Source organism: Colobus angolensis, unplaced genomic scaffold (assembly GCF_000951035.1).
Source record: "Colobus angolensis palliatus isolate OR3802 unplaced genomic scaffold, Cang.pa_1.0 Scaffold60, whole genome shotgun sequence".
In the NCBI taxonomy this organism is placed as follows: Eukaryota; Metazoa; Chordata; class Mammalia; order Primates; family Cercopithecidae; genus Colobus; species Colobus angolensis.
In genome coordinates, this window is record NW_012119599.1 from 1,735,683 (window position 1) to 1,747,009 (window position 11,327).

Sequence of the window (11,327 nt, forward strand, 5' to 3'; positions counted from 1 at the left end):
AAAAAAAAAAATACAAAAAAAAATTAGCTGGGCATGGTGGCGGGCACTTGTAATCCCAGCTACTTGGGAGGCTGAGGCAGGAGAATCACTTGCACCCAGGAGGCGGAGGTTGCAGTGAGCCGAGACCATGCCACTGCATTCTACAGCCTGGGCATCAGAGCTAGACTCTGTCTAAAAAAAAAAAGAAAGAAAGAAAGACACTCAGAATGTCAATTGGGCGTGATGGCTTAGTAGTCCCAGCACTTTGGGAGGCTAAGACAGGAGGATCACTTGAGGCCAGAAGTTCCAGACAGGTCTGAGCAACATAGCAACACCCTGTCTCTACAACAAATAGAAAAATTGGCTGGGTGTGGTGGCATGTGCCTGTAATCTTAGCTGTTCACAAGGCTGAAGCAGGAGGATCAAGCCCAGGCTCAAAACCAGGAATCCGAGGCTATAGTGAGCTATACGATGCCACCACTGCACTCTAGCGTGGGCAACAGAGTGAGACCGTATCTCTGAAAACAAACAAACTCAGAATGTCACAGGCTGCAAGGACCTTAGAAGTTATCTTTGCCATAAAAATAAAAAAAGAAAAAGAAAAAAAGACATGGGCCGGGCATGGTGGCTTACACCTGTCATCCTAGCACTTTGGGAGGCTGAGACAGGCAGATCACTTGAAGCCTGGAGTTGAAGACTAGCCTGGGGAAAATAGCAAAACCCTATCTTTACAAAAAATACAAACATTAGCCAGGCGTGGAGGCATGTGCCTGTAGTCCCAGCTACTCGGGAGGCTGAGGCAGAAGAATCATTTGAGTTCAGGAGACGGAGGTTGCAGTGAGCTGGGATCACACCACTGCACTCCAGCCTGGGCAATGGGAGTGAAACCCTGTCTCATAAATAAATGAATAAATAAATAAGTAAGAAATAAATGATCTTTGCTGATCACCTCAGAGTATTCTCATCTGGAAAATGGTAGGCATCTTTGCACATACTTCCTCATGGGGGTTGTTGTATGGATTAACAGTTATCATACAAACAAAAGGTTTGGCAAAGAGTCTTGCAAACGATAAATGCTCAGCAAATGTTTTTGTTATTATTGTTCAATGAGAGTGGCTGGGGCTATAAGGGAGATGGGGCAAGCCCTTACCTGTCACTGGGACCCACTGAACTAGCTCTGGGCTGTTCAGAGGAACACAAGCATCTGCTGGAACTGGACATCTGCAAAGAGGGAAAAAGAATGATTAGTGACCTCTGAGACTGCAGGAATGATGGGCAGGAAGCCTGATGGGCACCCTTCATTTTCCCTAAGATGCTCCTTTGAGCACCCAGAGATCCCAAAATAGGAGTCCCCAGCCCCCAACAAATTATGGGCCCAGAGACCCAAATTAAACAGCTAAACCTTGGCCGAGAGTGGTAGCTCACACCTGTAATCCCAGCATTCTGGGAGGCCGAGGCAGGCTAATCACTCGAGGTCAGGAGTTTGAGACCAGCCTGGCCAACATGGTGAAACTCTGTCTCTACTAAAAATACAAAAATTAGCCAGGCATGGGGGTGCACAACTGTAATCCCAGCTACTCGGGAGGCTGAGGCAGGAGAATCACTCAAACCCAGGAGGCAGAGGTTGCAGTGAGCCAGGATCAAGCCACTGCACTCCAGCCTGGACAACAGAGTGAGACTGTGTCTCAAAAAACAAAAACAAACCCCTAAACTTCTAAACTCAAATCTGTGAATCCTAAATTGTAAATCTGGGCCTTAAATCATGATCCAGACTTAAAACTAAAACCAGCAAACCCCTAAGCTTGACTTCAGAACTTAGACATTAATAGTGAGATGCCAGAGTCTGAAACAGAGACTACCGGGCCTTAAAAGTGTGGCTTGAGACCTACAGACTATGATTTTAAAACCGGCCGGGGGTGGTGGCTCATGCCTGTAATCCCAGCACTTTGGGAGGCCAAGGCAGGTGGATTACCTGAGGTCAGGAGTTCGAGACCAGCCTGGTCAACATGGTGAAACCCATCTCTACTGAAAATACAAAAATTAGCTGTGTGTGGTGGCACACTTGTTGTCTCAGCTACTCGGAGGCTGAGACAGGAGAATTGCTTGAACCCGGGAGGCAGAGGCTGCAGTTAGCCAAGATCGCACCACTGTACTCCAGCCTGGGTGAGACAGAGAGACTCCGTCTCAAAAAAAAAAAAAAAAAAGACACTAAAACTAATACTTTAATACTTTAGAGTCCCAAAATGAGAACCTAAATCCTCACTTTGGAGCCCTCACAAAGCCAGGCACAGTGGCTCACGCCTGTAATCCTAGCACTTTGGGAGGCCAAGGTGGGAGGATCACTTGATCTCAGGAGTTTGAGACCAGCCTGGTAATATGACAAAACTCCACCTCTACAAAAAAAAAAAAAAAAAAAATTACCTGGGCATAGTGGCACATGCTTGTAGTCCCAGCTACTTGGGAGGCTGAGGTGGGAGGATTGTTTGAGCCCAGGAAGTCAAGGCTACAGTGAGCTAAAATCGCACCACTGCACTCCAGCCTGGGTGACAAAGTGAGATCTTATCTCAAAAACAAAAAAAGGAGCCCTCCCAAACCTACAAACCTACAAAATTGTAATACTGAGATACCCCAGACCCTCAAACTGTCAACTTCTGATCTCCAAATATGATCCTAATACTAAGATTACAGACCACAAGTTGTAACACTATGAACCTATATCCTAAAATAAGAAATCCAGGACCCTATGAAGCAAACCTCACTCCTCTAAATTGACCTCTTAGACCCCCATACTGTCCCTCAATTTGTGGCCCCAACCCTAAAACTGAGATCTCGAATGTGGGTCCTACTCTGAAACCCCAGACCCTAAAACTGGGAGCTCCCATACTCAAAGTGGCACTCCAGGCCCTAAAACGTGCTTTTAAAGACCCGAACTGCAACTCCAGATCCTAAAGCCTCATAGGCTACATTGGGACTTAGGTCCTAAATCTATACTGAGGCTTCAGTTGCCCCAAATCAGGCTCCAGACTCTCAAAATGTTACATCATAACTCAGAACTAAGACTTCCAGATCCCCAAATTGGGATGTCTGGATTCCAAGGAGAAAGCTTCCAGTCACAAAACCCAAGCCCTTCAGATTCCAGAACTAGTCACCCCTAGACACAAATCCCGAGATTCCAGATCGGAACTCAAGAGCCCGGATCCCCAACATAAACAGAGTCTTCCGTTCCTCATACTCGAACTTGGACCCCTGCCTTCAAACTCATACTCCTTCGCCCGCGGCCCTGCACCCAGAGCGTGTTCTATTCCCCTGAGACCCCCCGAGAGCGGCTCCTGTGGGGATCCTGGGTTCCCCTAAGCCCAGCTAGTGCTGGGGGAGTCACCCTGCCCCGCGCCCCATTCCCCTTGGCCTCCAGCACCCGCCTCAGGGCGTGCAAAATGGCGTGAGGCTGCCCCCGCCGTTCTGGTTTCTCCGGGCCCCACTCTAGGCAGCCCGATCAGACAGCGTCTCGCGCGGGTCCCGGAAAGACGGCCGCGCGCGCGGGGGTCCCAGACGGTCTCGGACACCACGTTCCCAACCGGGCTTGGGGTTGGGTGCGAATCCTCCCGGCGCGAGGATCCTGCGCGAGGCGTAAAGAGCAGAGCAAGAGTGCGTTCCTGAGGCCAGGCCACGCCCCACCAGTTCCAGCCAAGGTGTGCTGGGCACGAGACGACGGGGTTGAAAGGGCAGGGTGCAAGTGGCCGTGCGCACGCGCGCCTCGGGAAGGGCCCTGTCGTCTTGCACAGCGTGAGCTGGGCCTCAAGCCTTCTGACAAGGCCTTTGACGGCGTGAGCCGCCAGGCGGCCAATCAACGCCTGCTCAGCCACCCGCCTTTTTCAGCGGTCACGCCCCGGCACGACCCCCGTGGTTCAGGGCCTTTACATCCCAAGGAGGCTGGGTTTCCCCAACTGTCAACTCCCAGGAAGAGAGCGAGAGAGCTCGCTTTTGTCCCTTCTGGCCCTGTGGTGCCCCATTTCCACGTTTTCCCTTCAGTTCTTGTTTCATGAGGGCCTCCTATGTGCCAAGCACCAGGCTGGATGGTGGGAATTTAGCTACTGTCTTCCCAGTGCAATCAAGGCCCTGAGAACCTCCGACACATAAGAATCCGGTCAGACGGGAACTCGGTTAATGCAGAGAACAATACGTTGGGAAAGGACTCAAAGAGGAGGGCCATTTGAATTGGGCCTTCTTGGGAGGCCAAGGCGGGCAAATCACTTGAGGTCAGGAGTTCCAGACTAGCCTGGCCAACAATGGTGAAACCCCCTCTCTGCTAAAAATACAACAATTAGCGGGGCGTTGTGGGGCGCGCCTGTGGTCCCAACTACTCGAGAGGCTGAAGCAAGAGAATCACTTGAACCCAGGAGGTGGAGGTTGACTGAGCTGGTATCACTGCACTCCAGCCTGGGCGACAGAGCAAGACTCTGTCTAAATAAATAAATAAATAAATAGATAAATGAAAAATAATAAAATAATTGCCACCCCCCCCTTTTTTTTTTTGTAGAGACGAGGGTCTCACTTTGTTGCCCAGGCTGGTCTTGAACTCCTGGACTAAATCCAGTCTCCCGGCTGAGATTATAAGCATGAGCCACCGCAGCCAGCCTGGAAAATACGTCTTAAGGGGAGATGATCTAACGATCTAGTCAAGAGTAGAAGCCCTGAAATCCAACATATTTCAGTTCAAATCGTTTTCTTGGCTGTGTTGCCAGCGACAAGAGGCTTAATCTCTTTCTGCCTTATAAATTTAGGATGGTAATTCTTACTAGGGTTGTCTGCAGGGTGTCTGGCATATAGTTCTGATGTAATAAATATTTACTGAACACATATTTACGCTGTTCTAGGTGCTTGAACAAGGTACACAATTATCTCTGCCCTCGTGGAGCTTCTTCTTTTTTTTTTTTTTTTGAGACGGACTCTCTCTCTGCTCCCCCCCACCGGCTGGAGTGCGGTGACGCGGACTCGGCTCACTGCAAGCTCCGCCTCCTGGGTTCACGCCTTTCTCTTGCCTCAGCCTCTCTAGTAGCTGGGACTACAGGCGCCCGCCACCCCGCCCGGCTAATTTTTTTGTATTTTTAGTAGAGACGGGGTTTCACCGTGTTAACCAGGATGGTCTTGATCTCCTGACCTCTTGATTCGCCTGCCTCCGCCTCCCAAAGTGCTGGGACTACAGGCGTGAGCCACCGCGCCCGGCCTTCTTCTTCTTTTTTCTTTCTTTTTTTTTTTTTTTTAAGAAACGGCAGGGTCTCATTCTGTCACCCAAAAAGAGATGGCAGGGTCTCATTCTGTCGCCCAGGCTGAACTGCATGGAGGGCGGTGGTGTAACCCTAGCTAACTGCCTCGAACTCCTGGGCTCGAGCGATGTGGAGCTGCTATTCTGTGATGTGGACTAACTCCTAATGCATGGGACTTTCCTTCCTCCTAAGGCTTAATTTTCTCATTTGTAAATCAGGAGGTAAGAAGGGAGGGGATGGGCCTGGTGCGGTGGCTCAAACCTGTAATCCCAGCACTTTGGAAGGCCGAGGCGGGTGGATCACGAGGTCAGAAGTTCAAAACCAGCCTGACCAACATGGTGAAACTCCGGTTTTACAAAAAATACAAAAACTAGCCGGGCGTGGTGGCGGGCGCCTGTAATCCCAGCAACTCAGGAGGCTGAGGCAGGAGAATCGCTTGAACCCAGGAGGCAGAGGTTGCAGTGAGCCGAGATCGCACCACTGCACTCCAGCCTAGGTGACAGAACAAGATTCCGTCTCAAAAAAAAAAAAAAAAAGAAAAGAAAAGAAAAGGAAGGGGATGGATGGGAATGACTTTGGAAAAGCACAAGGAGCTGTTAGCTATTGTGTTGATCGGCACAAATGAATCAATAAGTGTGCTCTTCCCCAACTCTCCACCCCTCAGCAACACCCTATTGCAATACTCTCAATTCCGTTCCCAAGGGCCCCGGGCAAAAATGGAGCCCGCCTGGCTAGACTCCATCTCCCAGCGCGCCCCGCGGGGAAGCGCCCTGCGCTTGCGCTGCCAAGTCCTCTCCGGCTTTGTCTCCCGGGAGTTCGAGTAGTTCTTTTCCTCCGCCCGCCTAATTTGCTTCCCACCCCACCTCCACGCTTGACCGTGCTGCCTTCTGGGGTATGTAGTCCGTGGCTGCCCGGACTTCAATTCCCAGCGGGCTTCGGGACGAGAACCCGGAAGGGGAGGCTGGAGAGGAGCGAGTAGGGGAAACCCGCGTAGCTGAGGGAGATGCAGCGCGCGGCGATGGTGAGAGCCCAGGCGAGGGCCGGGGGCGCTGGAGAGTCGGGACGGGGGTTCGGGACCGGGTGACGAGGGGGAAGAGGTAGGGGCGAAAGAAGGGGCTGGGCGAGGGGAGATTGCCTGGGGGAGGGGATTGGGAGGAATGGGAGCCGGAGGTAGTAGTAGAAGAATGGTGGCTTGGGGAGGGGTCTTGGAGGTGGGGTGGGAGTGGAGCTTTGGAATTGATTGTAAAGGGGCTCAGAGCTGGGGAAGTGGGCCCCGAGTTGGAGACGGGGCTGGACGTCCAGGTAGAGGCCCTGAAGGTGTCGATTTCGATGGGGGGTTAACCTGTGGCGAGTGTATGAGGATCACGGTTAGGATGAGTGAGGGGGTCTGGAAGCTCCAAGGGACAGGCGAACGGTGGACGCGATGGGTTGGGGCCTCTGGATCGGATTGGGGGCAGGAAGGCAAGTTGAGGAGGTGGGAGGGAGAAATCAGTGGTAGGAGAGTGTGGGTTCAGGCTCCAGGACTGAAGGTGGGGTGAGGAGTGTGAAATTAGGGGCGTGGATGTAGTGATATTTCCCTAGTCCCGCCAGAGACTCCCGGTGAGCTGGACAGGCACAGAGCTGTAGGATAATATGGCCAGAAAGGGCCATCCAGACAGGCTTTGCACCCTCGCTTCCCCAGTGGAATTTAGAAGAGTGTAGTGGTTTATCCCTATGAGAAGTACAGCATTCACATCCCCTATTCTCCCACCCCTTTGTGCCATGGACAAATCTGTGAGCCTTAGTGCCCTTATCTGTAGTATGAGAACGGCAAGCATGCCTCTGAGAAAAGGGTTAAAGGGAGTCATTAAAATCGTTACTATTAATGGGAGATCTGGGCTGTGAAGTTTCAGTCTCAGAGCTGTTGGTGGGAAGTTCTCCGCTCCCGGAATGTGACTGGGTTACAGGTGCTAATGGATTGCCTCCTTTCCAGTCCAGTCTCAGAGGGCGTTTTCTCAAAAGCTGGCACTGATCTGGGCACACACCCCAGCTCAGAAGCATGTAGGGGCTCCCTACTGTGGATTACAGTTAACGCTTATTGTTTTACAAAATGCCTGGCCCTGTCCTTAGCTGTTTGTGTGCATTAACTCATTTAATTCTGGTAACACCCCTGAGGGGTAGGTGCTGTTATTTTCTCCATTTTACAGAAAGGAAACAGAAGTACAGAGAAATTAAGCAACTTTCCCAAGGCTATCCAGCATTAATTGCTAGACTCAGGATTCCGATCTTGGCAGCCTGGCTCAGAATCTGTGCTTTCAGCACTATAATTTAGTCCCCTCTCCATACTGAAATATACAATGTGATGAGTAGAGACAGAGAACAAAGCAGTCTAGAATATTAGTTCTGCCATTTACTTGCTATATGACCTTAGGTAACTCTTTTATATTTATTTATTTATTTAGAGACAGAGTCTACCTCTGTCACCAGTGGTATCTTGGCTTACCAGGAGCCTCTGCCTTCTGGGTTCAAGCGATTCTCCTGCCTCAGCCTTCTTGAGTAGCTGGGATTACAGGCTCATGCCACTATGCCTGGCTAATTTTTGCATTTTTAGTAGAAACGGGGCTTTGCCAGTTGGCCAGGCTGGTCTTGAACTCCTGACCTCAAGCCATCCACCTGCTCCGGCCCCCCAGAGTGCTAGGATTATAGGCATGAGCCACCGCACCCGGCCTATTTTTATTTTTTTAATTTTAATTATTATTTTTTTGAGACGGATTTTCGCTCTTGTTGCCCAGGCTGGAGTGCAATGGTGCGATCTCAGCTCACTGCAACCTCCGCTTCCCAGTTTCAAGCAATTCTCCTGCCTCAGCCTCCTGAGTAGCTGGGATTACAGGCATGCGCCACCATGCCCGGCTAATTTTTGTAGTTTTAGTAGAGACACGGTTTCAACATGTTGGTCAGGCTGGTCTCAAACTCCCGACCTCAGGGGATCCACCTGCCTCCCAAAGTGCTGGGATTAACCGGCGTGAGTCACCGCACCTGGCCCTATTTTTATTTTTATGGGTTTTCTGTTTGTTTGTTTTGAGGCGGAGTTTAGTTCTTGTTGCCCAGGCGGAGTGCAATGGTGAGATCTTGGCTCACCCCAACCTGTGCCTCCTGGGTGCTTTGATTTTCTCGCCTCAGCTTCCCAAGTAGCTGAGATTGCAGGCATGCGCCACCACATCTGGTTAATTTTGTATATTTAGTAGAGACAGGGTTTCTCCATGTTGGTCAGGCTGGTCTCGAACTCCCAGCCTCAGGTGATCTGCCTGCCCCAGCCTCCCAAAGTGCTGGGATGACAGGCGTGAGCCACCGCGCCCAGCCTTTTTATTTTTTATTTTATTTATTTATTTTTTTTGAGATGGAGTCTCGCACTCTCACCCAGGCTGGAGTGCAGTGGCGCAATCTTGGCTCACTGCAAGCTCCGCCTCCCGGGTTCACGCCATTCTCCTGCCTCAGCCTCCTGAGTAGCTGGGACCACAGGCACCCACCACCACACCCGGCTAATTTTTTTGTATTTTCAGTAGAGACAGGGTTTCACTGTGTTAGCCAGGATGGTCTCGATCTCCTGACCTTGTGATCCGCCCGCCTCGGCCTCCCAAAGTGCTGGGATTACAGGCGTTTCCTGTGAGCCATCGCACCCGGCCTGCCTTTTTATTTTTTTAAAGACAGGGTCTCTCTCTCTCTCTCTCTCTCTCTGTTGCCTAGACACGCCGGAATGCAATGGCGCAATCATGACTCACTGCAGCCTCAACCTCCTGGGCTCAGCCAATCCTCCCACCTCAGCCTCTCAAGTAGCTGGGACTAATTTTTTATTACGCACGGCTAATTTTTTATTTTTATTTCTGTAGAGACGCGGGTCTTACTGTGTTGCCCAGGCTGGTCTCAAATTCCTAGGCTTAAGGGATCTTCCTGTTTCAACCTCCAAAAGTGTTGGGATTGCAGGGCTGAGCCACCACGCCTGGCCCTGGGCAAGTCTTTTGGGTTCTTCTCACCTGTAAAATGGGATTAGTAACCCTAGGAAGGTGAGAGGGTTCGGGAAGATAATGCAGTATAGTGGAACTTACTTTGTAAGCCCTTACTCCAATACTTATTGAAGGGCTCAGTGCACGTGAGTTGTTGTTTTTGAACATTAGCAGGAAAGAGAAGGCAGTAGAGAGGAACCAAGAGGGAAGATGTCAGGCTGTCTCCTTTCTCTCTCATGTTGTCACCATATCCCTGCCCTCCACCCCTGGGCTCCTAAATCCAATTATGACTTCTGGAGAGGGTACTTACAAACTGAATCTGTGGACCAGGCATGGTGGCTCATGCTTGTAATCCCAACATGTTGGGAGGCCAACACAGGCAGATTGCCTGAGGCCAAGAGTTCAATCGAGACCAGCCTGGCCAACATGGCAAAACCCCGTCTCTATTAGCTGAGCGTGGTGGCGGACGCCTGTAGTCCCAGCTAGTCAGATTGCCTGAGGCCAAGAGTTTGATCGAGACCAGCCTGGCCAACATGGCAAAACCCTGTCTCTATTAACCGGGCATGGTGGCGGGCGCCTGTAGTCCCAGCTACTCAGGAGGCTGAGTCAGGAGACTCTCTTGAACCCAGGAGGTGGAGGTTGCATTGAGCCAAGATTGTGCCACTGCACTCCAGCCTGGGCGAAAGTGACTCTGTCTCAAAAAAAAAAGAAAAAAGAAACTCAGTGTGTCCCCATTCCCATTCCTGTCCCCGCCAAATACCCAGTCTGGCCTTACTCCAGGTGTTTCAGTGAAGAGGAAATATTTCTAAATAGGTTTTTCCTGTTGTTGTTGTTGTTAGTTTGCTTTTGTTCATTTAACTTTTGGGTCATTAAGGCCTCACTGGGCAGTTTGACAACTTTGTAAAATCACCTTGAAACAGTTTGGTTTATTTATTGTGAGCTTTGTGGGCTTAATTCAGTGACTGTGATAGTAAGCTTATGGTTGAAAACATTGACTTCAGAGAGGTCCAGGCTCAAATCCCTGCTTCTGTTGCTGTGTGTCCTTAGCCAAGCTGCATTCCCACTCTGGGCCTCAGTCTACTTTTCCTTTTTTTTTTTTTTTTTTGAGACAGAGTCTCACTCTTGTCCAGGCTGGAGTGCAGTGGCATGATCTTGGCTCACTGCAATCTCCAACTCCTGGGTTCAAATGATTCCTCTGCCTCAGCCTCCCGCGTAGCTGTGATTACAGGCTTGTGTCACCACGTCTGGCTAATTTTGGTATTTTTAGTAGAGATGGGGTTTCACCATCTTGGCCAGGCTGGTCTCGAACTCCTGACCTCAGGTGATCCACCCGCCTCGACTTCCCTAAGTGCTGGGATTATAGACGTGAGCTACTGCTCCGACCTCTTTTTTCGTTTTGTTTTGAGCCAGTGTCTCACTTGGTTGCCCTGACTGGCATGCAGGGGCATGATCTTGGCTCACTGCAACTTCCACCTCCCAGGATCAAGGGACCCTCCCACCTCAGCCTCCTGAGTAGCTGGGACTACAAGTGTGTGCCACCACGCCTGCCTCATTTTTGTAGAGTCAGCATTTCACCACATTGCCCAGGCTGATCTTGAACTCCTGACCTCAAGTGATCCACCCACCTTGGCCTCCCAAAGTGCTGGGGTTACAGGCATGAGCCCCGGTGCCCAGCTGGCCTCAGTATTCTCATGTAAAAATGGGACCACATTTAAACTCTGAGCTTCTTGTAAGGAGCTGACGTGGTAACTGATGAGGTGGCATATATAAAATGCCTGGGGTATATTATGCTCTCATGAAGTGTGAGGGTTTTTTTTCTTTTTTTTTTTTTGAGACTCCATCTTGCTTTGTCGCCCAGACTGGAGGGCGGTGGTGCGATCTTGGCTCACTGCAAGCTCCACCACCCGGGTTCACGCCATTTTCCTGTCTCAGCCGCCCGAGTAGCTGGGACACAGGCGCCTGCCACCATGCCCGGCTAAGTTTTTTGTATTTTTTAGTAGAGACGAGGTTTCACTGTGTTAGCCAGGATGGTCTCAATCTCCTGACCTTATGATCCGCCCGCCTTGGCCTCCCAAAGTGCTGGGATTACAGGCTTGAGCCACCC

At 50.7% G+C, this 11,327-nt stretch overlaps 2 protein-coding genes across 2 annotated transcripts in view; one reads left to right on the forward strand and one right to left on the reverse strand.

Moving 5' to 3' along the window:
* The window catches only part of BHMG1 (basic helix-loop-helix and HMG box domain containing 1), a 67,893-nt gene that overhangs the window by 53,597 nt on the left and 2,969 nt on the right, over positions 1-11,327 (reverse strand). Inside the window, exons 2-3 of the mRNA XM_011963153.1 lie at positions 3,399-3,846; positions 1,130-1,200 (exon numbers count right to left, since the gene is read on the reverse strand). Of these exons, the coding sequence (XP_011818543.1) occupies positions 1,130-1,200; positions 3,399-3,846 (519 nt within the window). The remainder of the gene's footprint in view (positions 1-1,129; positions 1,201-3,398; positions 3,847-11,327) is intronic.
* FBXO46 (F-box protein 46) overlaps positions 6,209-11,327 on the forward strand; it is a 23,883-nt gene continuing 18,764 nt past the window's right edge. Inside the window, exon 1 of the mRNA XM_011962981.1 lies at positions 6,209-6,264. The gene's annotated coding sequence lies outside the window, so the exon portion shown is untranslated. The remainder of the gene's footprint in view (positions 6,265-11,327) is intronic.